This window comes from Anarhichas minor, unplaced genomic scaffold (genome assembly GCF_050575085.1).
Source record: "Anarhichas minor isolate MPS153535 unplaced genomic scaffold, ASM5057508v1 ptg000011l, whole genome shotgun sequence".
Taxonomy (NCBI): Eukaryota; Metazoa; Chordata; class Actinopteri; order Perciformes; family Anarhichadidae; genus Anarhichas; species Anarhichas minor.
In genome coordinates, this window is record NW_027466457.1 from 1,628,326 (window position 1) to 1,644,419 (window position 16,094).

The window sequence follows — 16,094 nt, forward strand, 5'->3', positions numbered from 1 at the left end:
AGTGATTCGTGTGTGGGTGGGATGGGCGGATGAGGCGGTGGGGGTAAGGGTGGAGAGGTTTTAGATACGATTTTGAAATATTTTTCTTTTGAAAAGAGAAGTTCCTACTCACCAGACAGCTGTTGGACCCCTGGCTGGTCATGTGTGCTTAACAACTGGCTCTGAATCGTCTCCACTACTCGCTTAAAGCGTCGACTGGGTCCTAAACACAGTCACACAAACAGGAAAGATTTGTCGCGTCACAATCTACAGGTAGCAGCACTAAGGCAGACAGAGTGTGTGTAGGAACTATATAGATGGATTAATTAAGAGAAGAAGAAGTAAGGGTGTGCATGGTGTGAAAAGTGAGCTGGAGAAGCTTCAGAGAGCCTGAGATGATAGATGGAGGCCAGAGAGAGGTGTTACTGTAAGCCCCTACTGTATACCTGCTGTATACAGTATGTGACATGGAAGAAGGCTTAAGTGCCACTACTTAAATGTGCCCCCCCCCCCCCACACACACACACACACACTTGTTTGTGTGAGTGAGAAAGAGAGGGAGAGAGAGAGAATGCATGCGTTTCTGCTAGACTAAGCATGCACGCATGATTGCTTAGTATGTAATCTTGCATAGCCAGACCTCATCTTGTTACACTCAGGGGGGGGGATCTTATCAAGCATCCAGGATTGCAAGAACTTTGAAAAAACCTTAGGCAGCCATTCTTTTTGGCAGTGAGTTTGAGACACCCACATTTATGAGCAGAACTTCTGGTTTATTTTTGGGCTGGATACAAACATAGATTCATTTTATTATATTTCAGTGTGACAGCATCCCACTTGACATGTGAGCGATACCCTTTTCCACACTTTTCAAAGTGATTTGTGAGAGTTGGATTTCCCTGGACCTCAGTGAGACAGACGAGATGGAATACTGTTGATCTCATAACGTGTACTGTGTGTTACTCCGCCTGTGATCCGTCATCTCACAACAGCAAGGTCCTAGGTTTGAACATGACCCTTTCTGCCCATTAAAGAAGGAATCAAATACCGATTCAATTCAAGGCATGCTGCTTCAGTGAAATAAATAATAACTTTTCACTTGTTTATTTACACAGAAGATATTGGTACTTTCTCTCTCCGAGTGAAAAAGAGTTAAACTAGTAAAAGTAAAGTAGCCGTATTTGCATTCATACTTTTATGCCTGGGGACCCTACTCTCTTCTCATTGGCTCACAGACCTGGGGTCCCCAGATGTGAGGTCTGCACCTAGTTCGTCTCGTGACTGGTGACCTGTTCAGTGTGCATTGTGCCCGATGCATTGCAGGATTAGCGGGTAGAGAAAAAGAGGGCGAGGAACTTGGTGTGTGACGACAGTGTCCTGACCTGAGAGCAGGGTGAAGGTGACAGAGTAGATGCCATTCTCCTTCGTGGCAGCTGTGCTCTCCGTGTAGGTGATGTCCACCTGGAATTTGACCGGCTTCTGGAAGACTGTCGGGCCGGCTGTGGACTTGTACTCTGCTCGGAAACTGGTCTGGGAGATCACACTGTGGCTCAGGCTGGGGATCTGGGAGAAAGAAGAGGAGAAGTGAGGAAAGGCAAAATGGACAAAGAGGCAGAGATAGGAACAAAACATAGGTAGTAAAAAAACGTGAGTAATGGGATTATACATCAGGAGCATTGATGTTAAATTTTTCTCCCACACCTGGCAAATGAAAAGGTGAGTAAACCCTCATTAAAATACCCTCCACATACTACGAGCCACAGTTGAAACCCTCAGGAGATTAATGCCTCGGGGAGTAGCCATGCATGCCGGGGAGACTTAAGCTAATGTAATCTTGAGTCATCCAACAACATTGCACTCTCCCACCTAAAATGAATTTGTATGCCCAATATAGTCACGTTTCGCCATAGTGCTGGAGAGGGTTTGACATTCCATTAATATGAGTGTGGTGAGAGGTATAATTCTACTGAATCAGGTGCCAATCTCCTGTCTGGAATAGCAGCTAGTAGAACCCAGAGGGGAAAAGAGCTACCTCCAGGGATGAGGAAACAGATTTGACATTGACCTGCACTGGCAGAGTTTGCATTTACTTAGACTTTGTTAAATTTAACTGGGGCGAGGATAGGTTTTGTTCAATTATGTACACTGAATATCAACGACCACTGCTCAGCGTTTGTTGATACAGATTCTGCCGCGCTTACTGGGAAACCCTGATGCTACCTGCATTCCTGCATGTACTTATACATCCACATTATAAAACACCCCACACACAAAGATACAATTCACACTACCTCTCAATTTCTCACACTACACATCTAAATATACACACACACACACATGCTCAATAAACGGTACAGAGGGCAAAGTATCTATATGCTAATGATCAATGCTCTCTGTTGATTTTCTATTGACCTCAACTGAGTCTGCAGTCAGAGAGAAAATAGAAGCACTGAACACAAGCAGTTTACTGAATTGCTACATAAATCAGAAGCATGTTAGCAAACACTCAGAGAGAGCCTGCCGCATAGCATTGCCAATCACCGGTGCTGTTAGAGGCACTGTTGGCAACGTCCTGCAACAGACAGCAGATGCACAGGTAATAGTGCAGCATGCACGCATATTCAGATTTACAGAGAAAAGTCTGGGCGCAGGGATCAGGTGGGAGTGGAGGCAGGGATAAAGTAAGGAATTAAGCAAGACAGTGTGAGTGTGTACCGAGAGAAAGGCTTGAACGATGTCTGCCTTGATGGAGCTGAGAGGCTTGTCTTTGATGACAATGAAGATCTGCTCTTCTTTTTCCAGGTTGATGAAGTTACCAAACCAGGATTTTTTGGCAAGCCTGTGGGGAAAAGACAGGAAGAGAAAAACGTGTTTATCAGCTGTAAGTTTATATTATATTGTTCTGCCGTTGAGAGCGTTTGTCTTCCTTCCTTGTTAAAACCCACCCATCCAACCATCCATCTAACCATCTATCTATCCAGAAAAATGAAGAGCTGGTGAAGAGTTTCCTATTTCTCTCCCTCTCTTGTTCTCTCTCCCTCACTCACTCACTCACTCACTGCAGCTCTGGGAAAATGGAAAGGAGCAAACGGAGGATACCCTGAGGGAAATAAGCTAAGACTGCGCAGGGGAGAAAAGTTTTCTGAAACTGCACCTTCTGTGCAACTGGGTATGTGTTAATGCATGTATGTGTATGTATGAGAGAGAGCTAATTGAGCCTCTATGTGAACAGAACTGTAGGTCCAACAGGGGAGAGGTAGATGAATTCACCATTAGCCCAAGTGTACTTGCACCCACTAATAAGCCATATGGACTCCTGTTTTGTGGCATATTAATATTTTATGAGATTTTTGAAAATGCGGATGGATTTGCGAGACTCACACACTCCCCAATACATAAATACTTCCATGATGTTACGTTTGCAGCGACATTAAGGGGCACATTTTCCTGCAGTAAGAAGCTGGTAACAGCTGGTGTGTGTCTATTAATATGATCAAGCCTAACCCAACTAAGAAGGTCTTTTCCAGCCATCTCTCCAACTCATTCCAGCCGGGATGTTCTTCTCAGCCAGGTAGAAATGGCCAAGCCATAGAGCCAGCAAACCAAACAGGCATATCTAGGCCAACCTTGAGTTATCAGGCCCCTGGGAGCTCAACAACATCACACAGGCTACCTTACCTCCCTCATAACCAACCCAATACCTCCTGCTACGGTGCTGCTTCTCCAGCCCAGACCAGACCTGAGGTCATTACAGGGAACTCGGCAGGCACAAATCAAACATCCACGGATGTAATGCTTTCCAAATCCACATGCTATCAAGTACCAGCCTGTTTGGGCCAATGACTGAGGGGCTGACAGGTTATGCATAGTTATGATAGTGGTGGTATAGTATCTACTCACTCTGGGGAAGACTCTGGTGTGAGGCTGGACATCTCCTCTTGTGTGGGAACTGTGGAAGCAAGGTTAAAGTTCAGACAAAAGTAGAAGGCTCAGTGAAAGAGAACAAGTAGATTGCCTTAGTGGGTAAAGTTAGTTTTATGGAGGGGTGAAATTAACACAAGATAATTCAGCGTTTACCGTAGAAATGTTAAATCTGCTGGAATGTCAGTACCTTGAAGTTTCCTGCGGTGGAAGCGTGGTGAGCCCAGGAAGCTGTTTTTGATGGAGTTGAGGCGTGTCCTCCAAGGCATGCCTCCGATGGAAGGGCTGGGGGGCGGCGTGGGGGTCGGGGTCCCGGCCGGGCTGTCCTTGGGAGTGTGCACCGGGGTGCCCTTTGGGGTGGGGAGGGGGCTGCCTCGAGGGGAGGGGTGAGGGGTAACCTGGATGAGCGGGATAGATTTGGGCGTGTGGTCAGTGAATGAAGAAGGCGCCGGCACCACGGGGTGGAAGTGGTGCAACCGGATGGGCGACAGGGGCACCACTGCACTGAAGGGCACAGGGAGCTGGGGGTTGGCAGCAAAAAGGGATCGCCGTACCTGGGGGCTATTTGGGAATGGAGCACTGGAGATGGAGGATGGAGAAAAGGGGGAGGACGGGGAGGAAGGAGAAGTAGGGGTTGGGGGCGCAGAGGGTGGCTGTGGTGGGAGCTGGCAGGGAGATGAGGGCTCGGATTTGGCTGCAGATACTGTATCTGATGTTTCGGGGAGCGGGTTGGATCGTGTGGCTTGGAGGGGCTTCGGGACAACTTTGGGCTTGGTGGGTAGTGTCTGCGTCTTGTTGAGTGCTGCCGGCAGGGGCTCACTGTTTGGAGCGAGTGAGTTGGGGGTGGAGATACGGGGCCCTGTGCGATTAGGGGCGGGCTCAGGGGATGGGCAGGGGCTTGTGTTAGGGGACTGCGACAAGTCTGTGGACTGAGGCGGCACACAGAACTTTCTGACAGGCTGGAGTTAGAGGACACAGTGTGAAGACAAGCAGCACGATACAGCCAAGTGTCAGATCAGGTGGAGGAGGAGAGGAAAACAAAGCAAAACACAAAGGAACACATGCAGGCACACAAGCACATAGATAAAGCAAGACAGAAAAGTGGAGCAAAACAAACAACCACACATCCAGAAGAAGAGGCAGACAAAGAATATAGAGGCAGGTAAGATGTGTGCATATACGGGAGAGATGGAGGAATGGACAAAAAAGAAAGACAGAAAAGAAACATGCAGTTAGATCATTCAGTGACTCGTGTCAAAAGAAAACATACATGAAATGGGAACAACAAAAACAGCAAGCAATACACACAAATAAAGAAAGAAAGAAAAAAGAAAAGAAAAGATGGACTTGACTTGAGTAAAACATACAGGGCTCTGCTGGCAGAGAAAAGCAAGCAGACACTAACATGTGTGAGAGACAAAAGGCCAGCTGTGAGGACAATTTGGGCTGTCTCAATATCAGGAGGAACACCGTTATGGTATCTCTGCTGTAAGTTTTATTGATCTGTTTTATTTGTAATTCTAAATTGCAGCCACAACGGTGCACTGATACAGTATTTCCTTTGGATGCCTCCCCTTTTTCCAGACACAAATCTGAGAAAATAACCCTCTTATTGAGAGCACAATCCAGGCTTTGCTCGGTCTGAGAAATCAATTTCCCTTTCAGATCAGCCTGACAGAACCTGTGTGGCGCAAAGGAGCTCGTCTTAGGATCCCGGCTAATCCCGAGCCTTCTCAGGTTAGTCAGCTGGAAAAGTTTACCACAAGCTCCCGAGCTCCGAGCAAGAAAAGTTGGATTTTCTGAAGCATTCCTGGAGCTGGATTTCCACAGAGCTCAGACCACAGAAAGCAAAAGCAGGGATAATACGCAGAAAGGCGAGAGAGAGAAGAAGCTTTTAGGGGAAGGTATAGTATTTTGCTGTATATTTTACTTTGAGTTAACGGAAAGATCCAACTATATAGACACATGTAAAGTCTAAATGAACACCGGATAAGAGGAGCTTATCATAGTGGATACATGCTTATCCCAAACGCAAAGGTAGATCTGAACTGTGATTTAAAACTTGAGGAAAAATAAACTATATTTCAGACTAATAATGAAGAGGAAAAGTCTACTATATTGCATGTGCGGAGAGATACAGGGATAACACTTTCATACTGAGTGTGCTGTGCATTGGTCAGACGCCTGGGCGATGAAGCTGTAGTGAGCGTCTTTATTTCCTCTTGTACAGTAAACGGCAATAAGATGAGATCAGCAGGAGTTGGATGGTCGTTATCCCTGAGCATGAACAACTACATACAGTACATGAGAACTGGGTCAGCGGGTGTGTGTTGCACATGTGTATGTGTGTGTTTGAAAGTGCATAGAGGGTCGTGACTTACCCGTGGGCTGCTGAGGGGGCTGGTGGAGAGGCCGGAGGAGGCTCCACTAATAGACCGAGACCTGTGGAACAAACACGCACGAACACACACAGAGGGGCAGAGGTAATTTGTGGGATCAACACGTGTACTTGTTACAGGTTTCAGTGAACACAGGTGGAGGTGAGAGCTTGGAGGTGACATGTCGCACACAGTTAGAAAGCACCACAGTATATGTCACCATCATACCAAGCACAGTAGTTGTTATCAAGCCCTTTGCAAACGCAACACCTATTCACACAAAAAGCATGGAAACACAGGAACAGCACCGACTTGACAACATACATTACTAGCATTGACTAGCAGCAGTTGGTCTCAAACCAATTAAGCTCAAACTTTGGTTTCAAATATGCTGATTTGACTGCAGCTTCTCCCGCAAATCTTTAGGTTGCTTTCCACAGATTAGCATTCGGATTAGCTTTCCGACCCGTCTAAAGTCTGCTAATAAACCTAGCATGTTGACTTTTGGGCCTTCGCACTGGATGAGTAGAAAATATCTTGAGGGGGAAATGAAGTGGGACATTTGGTTGAGTGCCATTTGTCATGTTTTTCTTTCCCCCCGCAGATGCCGTCAATAACCCCTATGAGCAGAGCCCTGCTCAGAAACGAACAATCACAGGACAATCTGTCTCCATCAAGGGCCCACGCACACATGTACGCACACATACACAACACACAAAAACAGAGCCTGTCAACACTTGGAAACACCAGCTGCTCACTGTCACAACACTGTTCCTTTTTGTCATTTAATCTAACAATACCCCCCTCCCCCCCCCCCCACCCCTCTCTCTTTCAGCATTGATGCATTTACAAACATGTGGCCAACCCTACAGATCTTTTGTCTCTCCTTGAAAAGGACAAAGACACTACAACTAGTATTTTTTTTCAACTTGCTTGGTTGTAGAGGAAGACCTCACGGACAAATGTGAGGGCAGGATGAGGGAGGGGGTCTAGGTGCGATGGGGTAAGGAGGGAGGAATGGAAGAATGAAGGATGAGAGGGAGGGGTAGAGTAATGGAGACTGATGGTCATTCCTGGTGCTGGCGCAGTCCCACAGCACCACAGAGGCATCCGCACATGGACACAAAACTGCGTACATGCTTACAGCTAGTAGCCATAAAAATGATACCGGTGCTGTCATAACAACAAGCCCGGATTAAGATCTATATGTATCAATCTTCTAAAAAGTAGAGGCACTTATTTGGGTTCAGTCACCCATCTCCCTTGAGCCTTTAACTTACAACCACCACAAGAAAAAAGTGATACTAGAGCAGGAATATTACTCCTGAGAGACCTAGCCACACAAACAGAACAGAAGGGAGGCAACGGCTACAATGAGAGGGAGGAAAATATAGAAACACCCACTCTCAGGCTATTTCTGCAATTCTCTCACTGCCCCTTCTGTGAGTGTATTCGTTGCACACACTCATGAGTAGGCGATACTGAGACCACGTTGGCTAGGATGTCTTGTTTGAGATAACAGCCGACCAGACAGTTGCTATCATTTAAGTCCTACGGTCCACTGAGACATGCCAACAGTTGCTCACTAGATCGCCTGTGCACAAATAGTCGATTGCACTTCATATAAATATGGCCAAAACACAGCGGCCTCGGGCCGTTATCAGCATATTGTTAGAGGCACTCTGTAACGGTTAATGTTGGACCAGCAGGTCTATAAAGCTAATGTTACAGATGGCTACGCGGTACAGTAATGAGCTGTCAGAGGCTCATCATCAGACGAATATTTGTGGTGAACAGCGGACACAACTTGAGCAATCATTTATCATCTATCATATAGAAACAAAGAGGCCACGTTGTTAAATCAGCAGCAGAGTAGATACTGAAGCCAGCTACTCGAAGCCCTCTGTGTTTCTGTGCATTCTTGCTTTAAAAGGGTCAGTTACAAAATGACCTCATCACAAAAAAACATGTTCTGAAGTAGTATCTAGCCCTACAGAAAGTTTTGGTTTTATTAGCACAAGTTTTAAGACATCTATTTTTGCAGAGATTTCTGCCTCCACCAAAAAAAACAATTGAGGTGAGTGGAATTTAATTTGTGGTGCTCACAGCATTTAAAAATAACACTTAAAAACCCATTAAGCAACTGCTCTTTCCAGATACAATGTCCCAATTACCGGTACTCTATACTTCACAGAACACACCGTCAACAGTTTTCATATGGGACTACTTTGTCGTTCGAAAACAGTTTCAATGAAAACTGTTGGTAGTGTGGTTTATATGTATAGTCTGTTAGTGTGGATAGACACATTGCTACCGTTGGCACCAGTGGTGGAATGGAGCTCAGTCCCATACTTAAGTAAATCCATTTTATGTTATTTTATACCTCTACTTCACTATGTTTCAGAAGGAAATATTGCATTTCTTACAGCAGTACATTTATTTGACAGCTACAGATAGTACATTTGCTGCTAGTACTTTAATTAAAGTGACATTTCCAATGCAGGACTTTTACATATAATAGGGTAATTTTACATTGTTTAAGTGAAACTTTTACTTGAGTAAAGGATTTGAATACTTCCTCTTCACCAATAGTGAGCCCCACAAATTAAATGTTATTCCCATCTCATACAAATAAAACCAAAAGTATATGCATTACAAGACACCACTGGAGGTAAATGAGAAAATGTGTTGTTTTATTTATCTTTTTAGGTGAAGTTACCCTTTAATGTGCGTGTACCTGCACACATACATGTGAGAGTAATGGGGCCACTCATTCATATCTCTCTATTATCCATTTTGTACTTAAGATAATATTTCTAATAAGCCTGTTTTGGATTGGGGCCCATGTCCTCAGTGTGTGACCATCGGCTGTGTCAGAGACCCATCCAAAGTACTTGTAGGGGTTTAATGTTGGTCTGTGGGGGATGGAACAAGTACAAAAGCTTCTGGGACGAGGGCATGGACTGAAATAAAACGAAAGTGAATCAAAATGTAATGGATGGTGCCAGGAGTCAAACAGAGAACAAATAACACTGCCGAAGCCAAAACACAAAGCTACTGCTCTGCTAGCGTGATTTAAGTCAGGTGGAGAACGTTCCCTTTTTTTCTTTCTCCCTCCTCTGTATTGACTTTGTCCTGCCAATGGAGTTCTGTACGTGGAGTAGATATTCATATAAATCAACACATTTCCTTTTCCTGAGCCCTGACAACTACCTTTGTTACTATTCACTGCTCAGCTTCTCAAATGTCTAAACGTAGTAAGACCCCTGACGTAGAGATCAGTGGTAAAGGTGCTTTATTTGTGCTCATTTGAGCCTCTTCAATAAATTAGAGTCAATAATTAGCATGAGAGCCTGACTTATTAAGACTGCTCCTACTAACCCAACACATTCAAACTGCATGAAGCAACTAGAGCAGATCTGTAAAGAGGAAAAAAAAAAATCAATTGATATTCTCTTCTTCACACTGCAGCACTTTTCCATATTTCATTTACATATCATTAACCTCCCTTCATTTCTCCTGGCATGTTTAAAATTAAATCAGTGGGATTTCTTATGCTTTGAGTTTGGCTTAAAATGTCTTTTCACGATACTTTTGGGAATAGAAAGAATGAAATGGACATTCACGTGAGAATGTCTCCATGTGTGTGGCTACTGCAGCATTTATCCCAAATCTTTTCAATTATACTTCACAGAAGCAAATCATCAATCACATGTATGAAAATGCAGCCTGGGCATTTGATCGGATTATTACTGCCTACATGAGATATGTGAAGCAAAATGCTGGATAGGGATTGAGGTTCAGGCATTTTCGTTGTGTAATTTTAGATAAAACCGCTTCCCCCCCTCTTCCATCATTTGCGCTGGTGGAAATGTATCCTGTCAAAACACGTTTCAAAGTCAGTCCTCTCTCTGACACCCTCTCATCTGAAGTTCTACGGATCTTCTGTGCTGTCGACAAAAGTTTGCTGTCGGGGAAAGATAAGGTTAGGTTCAGAGAAAGTCAGCCAAATCATTGGACGTTATTCTGCTACGTATGTGCTTCCACAACGCCATCGCCTATAAACACACACACAAGCGCGCACATGATCAAACAAAGCGCACACAAGGATGTGATGAAAGGCAAAAAAAGTTACACAGAGGCTTTGTTACCGACATCTTTTTCCCCCCACTGATCAGCTGGAGAGTCGTGAATTGCATTGGGGGTGGGGGGGGGGGGGGAGCAACATAAAGCGAGGGAAGATTTGATTTGGAGGCAGATGGGCTGTGGTATAGGACTCCCTCCGCCTCAAACCCACCGACAGGAGGCCAGACAGAGAAAAACTAGCAGCATTTCCACATTAGCATAGCAATTCCATACAAACAGGGGGGGGGGGGGGGGGCGTTTGGGACTAAAGGTCAGTTGCACACAAGGAAGTAGGGAGGAGCTCCTGAAAGAGATTTGGGTGGAGGTCTAAAAACAAACACACTGATTTAAAGTAGCTCGGAGGAAAGATGCAGCGGAGCTTTTTAAATGACTGCAGCTGCTGATATATGTAGGATCCAGATAAACCTATTTCATATGCTGCCGTCAGTAGATGTGACTTATTATTGAGATTTATACGAGTAAACCTAAAGGTCCTGTTTTAAGCAAAGGTTCACAACTGTTTTCTGTGCCCTTTATGATGTTCGCCATTCAGTAGTGTATGATTTCTCAGCTGGTGTTTTCCGTTTTGGAAAGCATTTTTAATGCTCGATAAAGTCATTGCAAACTGGCCTATTTTTTGAGATCATTGCCTGGGCCGAAACAGACGAGTCAGAGCGAAGGGCAGACGAAGGTAGCTTGTGAACTAATGCGACCTTTAAATAAAGAAGAAATAAGACTTGGATCGCCTGAAGGGGTGAAGGAGTGGAGTAGAGGCGATGAAAATCAGGAAGATGAATGTTAAAGTGAAATTCAGAGGCACCAGAGGACAGAAAGAATTAAGCAGAAGTGTTTAGATGTGGGAGCTCTTGAATTCGATTTAAAACTTCTGAAGTGGCTTCCCCCAGTGAAATGAGGGGGGAAATAAATTCTTGATGTTTTGTTGTTGGCAAAGCGCTATGGTGAGGAGTTATTAATGCATCTGACATTTGGACGAATATTCAATTTTATAACGACATTTTTTTAAATCTATAGAATATATGATCTCGCTGCCCCTGCATCCCATACCTCGGAAAGCTTTTTCCAGCACTCTGCCCATCATTAGGCAGATGAGGTTATCACCCCCCTCAGATTCAATCTTACCCGCTGTCACAAATGTCACCGCCTCTGAGCAGAAATATGTCGTGCGATGATATATTGGCTGTTGAAATAAGATGGGGAAAGAGATTTTAAATCAGTCTGCTGTGCCTTGTGGGGGTGTAGCTCTGGCATATTTTAGCAACTGCCATCCCAAAACTGTTGACTCAGTTAGACCCGGCTTCTTCCGTTTTGAAGATGAGTTATTGATTTATTAAAATAGACTTGTAGACTAGCCGCCACATGCAGCATATGTCACCGTTTAAACGAAGCCTCCTTTTAACAGAAAGCACCGCTGCATCTTTCTGCTGCCGTGGAATGTCTCCTTGCATGGGTGGGGGGGGGGGGGGGGGCAAGACACAGAGCAAGAGGAGGTGAACATGTGAGGGGTGAGTGGCAGATGAATACCTTTCTTCTTCGCTGCATTTTGTACTGGCCTCAGGAATATCCAAGCTTTTACTGTACACTGATTTACTACAGTGAGACAGGAGACAAAGCGAGCAGAGCGTCAGTCTCTGTGTTGATGTCTGTCCACATTCTAGCCTCCCGACATCGCTCTCAGACCTGCTCTAAACACCACTGGGCTGCGAGATCCTCCACACACACACACACACACACACACACACACACACACACACACACACACACACACACACACACACACACACACACACAGCTATGTCTAACTCCATTTGTTCATTTGAAAAATTGTATAGACTTTTTCTGTTCACCTCCATGCGTACCTCTGTCCATGCTGTGTCATGTCGATAGCCCTCCTTGCCGGTACGGGCGAGCCTCCGTCTGTGACACTGAGGACCTCCATGGACTTCCTCTCTGGTCTCCTCTTGCCATGACGGTTCAACATGGGAGAGTCCACCCGCTTCTTTGGGGGATCTGTGCGAATCAGTGAAACAGATCGATTCAGAATCCACACAATTCACCCGACGTCGAAAACGTCTGAACATTGAGCATTTGTGTGCGTTGCATATGTGTGTGAGTGTTTGAGTGATGTTTGGAGCTGATCACATTGGCATGTTAACTAATAGTGAATAAGCAATGGTTTCCTCCCAGACCTTGAACTAATGGCCACTGTATTGACTGTATCATTCACTGAAGAGGGAGTCTATTAATCAAAATGTCGGTATCTACCAGCACACGTACAAACACACACACACACACACACACACACACACACACACACACACACACACACACACACACACACACACACACACACACACACACACACACACACACACACACACACACACACACACACACACACACACACACACACACACACACATTTGCGCATAACACTCCTCCTATTGCAATGCTTGTGTTGTCAGAAAATAACCCTGGCAGAAGTCTAAGTAGAGCATCTTTGTCTCTGCTCAGATTTCTGTGGGCGGAAATCTGTGCTGCGTTTGTGGTGTAGGAATGGAAGAATACCTTTTTTTGATGAGTTATCTGAACCGCAGCAGTCGCAGCTGACAGTTTTTCAAATTTGGCCGATTGACACCTTCTATTTCTGTTATTATATTTCATTGAGAAGCTTGTCTATATTCAACAAACAGAAACGGTTAAGATAGTGGAAGCATTTATGAGTTACCTTCTTGAAGTACATATTTTTGTCTAAATTGCCTTGCTTCGTCTGTGCATACAGCCGTCTATTCAATGACTAGATGAAAAGCCATTCAAAGTTTAAGAAACTAGTCACAGATATGCGTTTACTGATTTTCTCCCGTTATGCTCTTTTGTTGAATTGTTGTTTTTCAAATCATATTCTATTATGTTACACTCTTTATCTGCACTCGTCTCTTTGGTCCGAGCCTCACCGATCTCGTTGCGAGGGGGTAGGTTCTGGTCTTCCTGGCTGGGATACCTCTCCTTACGGTCCAGTAACAGGAAGTAGATCATCTTTTCTTGGTTGTCACTGCAAAGAGGAGACAATAAATAGTCTACTGAGACATAATGGAAAAATAAATACAATGGCTTTGAACAAATCTGGGTCATTTCAAACACAAAGATTACTAAAGATTACTGAGGCATACATATACATAAGTGCAAAAGCTAAAAAATATGACTGTGATTAACATCCTTTAATCTTTTTGGATTCTTTGTGAAACTGCCACTAAAAAGCTTCCGACATTAAAAGAAAAGTTTAGTTTTACAGCTCATTAAGCCGTGATATAATATTCTGCATATATTTTGAAGGATAAATCTCCATATGCAGAGCCTACTGGTAAGTTTATGAAAGTATCAAAACATTATGAGTTCATCCTTTACTTTCTCTGTAAATCAGGAAGCCTAATATCTTCAGCCTAAAGGGCAATACTCTCTATGCAAAAGGCACAGGGACTGGTCGTCTGTAATAAAGACAGATTGGAAAGCAGCAGGAGGCAAAGAGACAAGGACCTGCAACTTCAGCTAAAATGAACCAAGGGGAAGGGAAATATAAAGCACGGATTTTCCTCCAGTCCAGCACTATTATGGGATGCTCCCAGGAGAAAAAAAGGCAAACGGAAGAGATGGGGAGAGCAGAAAGTGATAGAGTAATGGTAATTTCGTATGAAATTAAAGAGGCCGGGAAAATGTAAAACGGAGAGAAAGGAGATAGAAGACCAAAGCAAATGAAACTACATCTGGATGCCCTTATTAATATAACAACAAGTGTATGAAACACTGCAGGGCAAGATTATTCAGTATAAATGCATATTTACATGAGCAAAAACACACGTGTGACATAAACATAAACAATGGGACCCAGGGGATTGTTCCTGGTGCAAGCCAGGATCAGTTTGGGGGGAATGTGTTCAGTGGCAAGCTGTGTAAGTGCTGTGGGATAACAGTTAAGTGATATATAGCCACTGACATCTAAAGTGACAGCCACAAAGGAGTTCACAAGAGCTGGGGAAAAACCAAGGCCGGCTGTGCACACGGACACCACATCACCATCCTTCCATTGCAGTACCAACACACAGCTCCATCCTCTTCTCCCCGTCTTCAGCTGCTTTCATTTCTTTTCCTTTTTCAACCCACTGTTGCACCTTCTTGACCCATGTCCCCTATTTTTCTCTCATCACTCACACCTTTTCATTCACCAAACCACACCTCCAATCTTCTTCATCCCACCTCTTTCCCGTCCCTCCCTTTTGCCCCTCCATTCACTCACTCGTCTGAGAGCAGGTCTTTCAGAAGTTTGTTTTTGTCTCTGAAGCAGCCTAGGGAGTGCATGCTGTCCAGGACGTCTGGGTCGATGTCGTCTGCAGAGGGCAGGCTGCGGATGGTCACCTTCCTGGGCACAGGCTGCTCTGGCTCTGGTTCGTTCTTCCCCCCTCTGGGAATGCAAAGGAATCACAACACAATTAGTCTTTTTTGTCCCTACTACTGTGAGTTTGGCTACATTGACAGACACCATTTTACACAGCTTACATTAGAGGCAATATGCATCTCACTTTGCAGATTTACAGATTTAATAAGTATGTGCGGTAAACAGAATTTGTAGTGTGTGAAGTGTTACCGTGTTTGTTTGCCTCTTGGTTGGAAGTTTGCCTCATTATGACCAAGGTTTTACATTATGAAACTGTCGTATTTTCCCCAGGTGTAGTCATTATGCATGAAAGCTTCAGAGGGGGAACAGGGGTCGTCATGCTCGCGAAGACGTCGAGTTGCTGGAACATTTTGCAATCTCTCCGTCTCCTCCTGGCTTGTTTTCCAAACTTATTTTCATCATTATCCCCTCCTTCTTTCCAGACACTCTCCTAGTTATGTCACTTTTCTTTGTCTCTCTTTTGTCTTTCTGTATCTAGGGAGTGCACTAGCAGGACTTTATTCTTTGGGATTTAAAATGAAAGTCTAATCCTCACTGACACAACGTTTCTGAGGGTGTCTGGAACATTCCACATGTCAGTTTCAAAGAACAGATTCATCTTCAATATCTAGAAATACACTAATACACACAGACACGGTAATGAAAAAATAAAACGTGTACACGTCTGACATGAGCCTAACGTGTCACCCACTTTAAACTTATTATGTATTAGATTGTAGTAGTTCTAGCTCGGTGTACCAAATCATCTGGGAACTGAGTGCATGTTTGTCTGCTGGCCATCACTAGTTTTCCTGGTGAAGACAGTTTGGCCTGGCGCTATCCTTTCAGCACCACTGCTCTGCTCAGCTGCAGATTGTTAGGATGCTCACCAACTAGTAAAAGTAATAAGCAAATGGCCTCATTTGAATTTGTAGAAAAAAAAAAAAAAAGAACTTGAGCTTGTGTGATTTCACCACGTTTCATTTTTACCCACCACTGTCAAGCTGCCTCGAGGAAAAAGTCAATGGCACATTTGAAAGACAAAACCTTCCCATCTCATTCATTCATTCATGCAGAGGTGGACAGCCTAGCAACTTCCTCACTGGCAAAAAATCCCATTACATTAATCTTCTTTCCCAGCTCTTCTCTTGTCTTCTCTTGTTTCTTTTATCAGTCTTGCGGTCTGTTCACATGATCTTTCAGTACACGACAGAAACCATAACTCAACCCCTTCTCAGGGCTTA

At 44.3% G+C, this 16,094-nt stretch overlaps 1 protein-coding gene across 1 annotated transcript in view; it reads right to left on the bottom strand.

Moving 5' to 3' along the window:
* The window catches only part of LOC142947965 (serine/threonine-protein kinase BRSK2), a 149,463-nt gene that overhangs the window by 3,530 nt on the left and 129,839 nt on the right, over positions 1-16,094 (bottom strand). The window contains exons 10-18 of the mRNA XM_076089834.1: positions 14,713-14,877; positions 13,376-13,473; positions 12,281-12,431; positions 6,282-6,342; positions 4,091-4,298; positions 3,880-3,928; positions 2,695-2,818; positions 1,362-1,542; positions 113-202 (exon numbers count right to left, since the gene is read on the bottom strand). Coding sequence (XP_075945949.1) covers positions 113-202; positions 1,362-1,542; positions 2,695-2,818; positions 3,880-3,928; positions 4,091-4,298; positions 6,282-6,342; positions 12,281-12,431; positions 13,376-13,473; positions 14,713-14,877 — 1,127 coding nt within the window. The remainder of the gene's footprint in view (positions 1-112; positions 203-1,361; positions 1,543-2,694; positions 2,819-3,879; positions 3,929-4,090; positions 4,299-6,281; positions 6,343-12,280; positions 12,432-13,375; positions 13,474-14,712; positions 14,878-16,094) is intronic.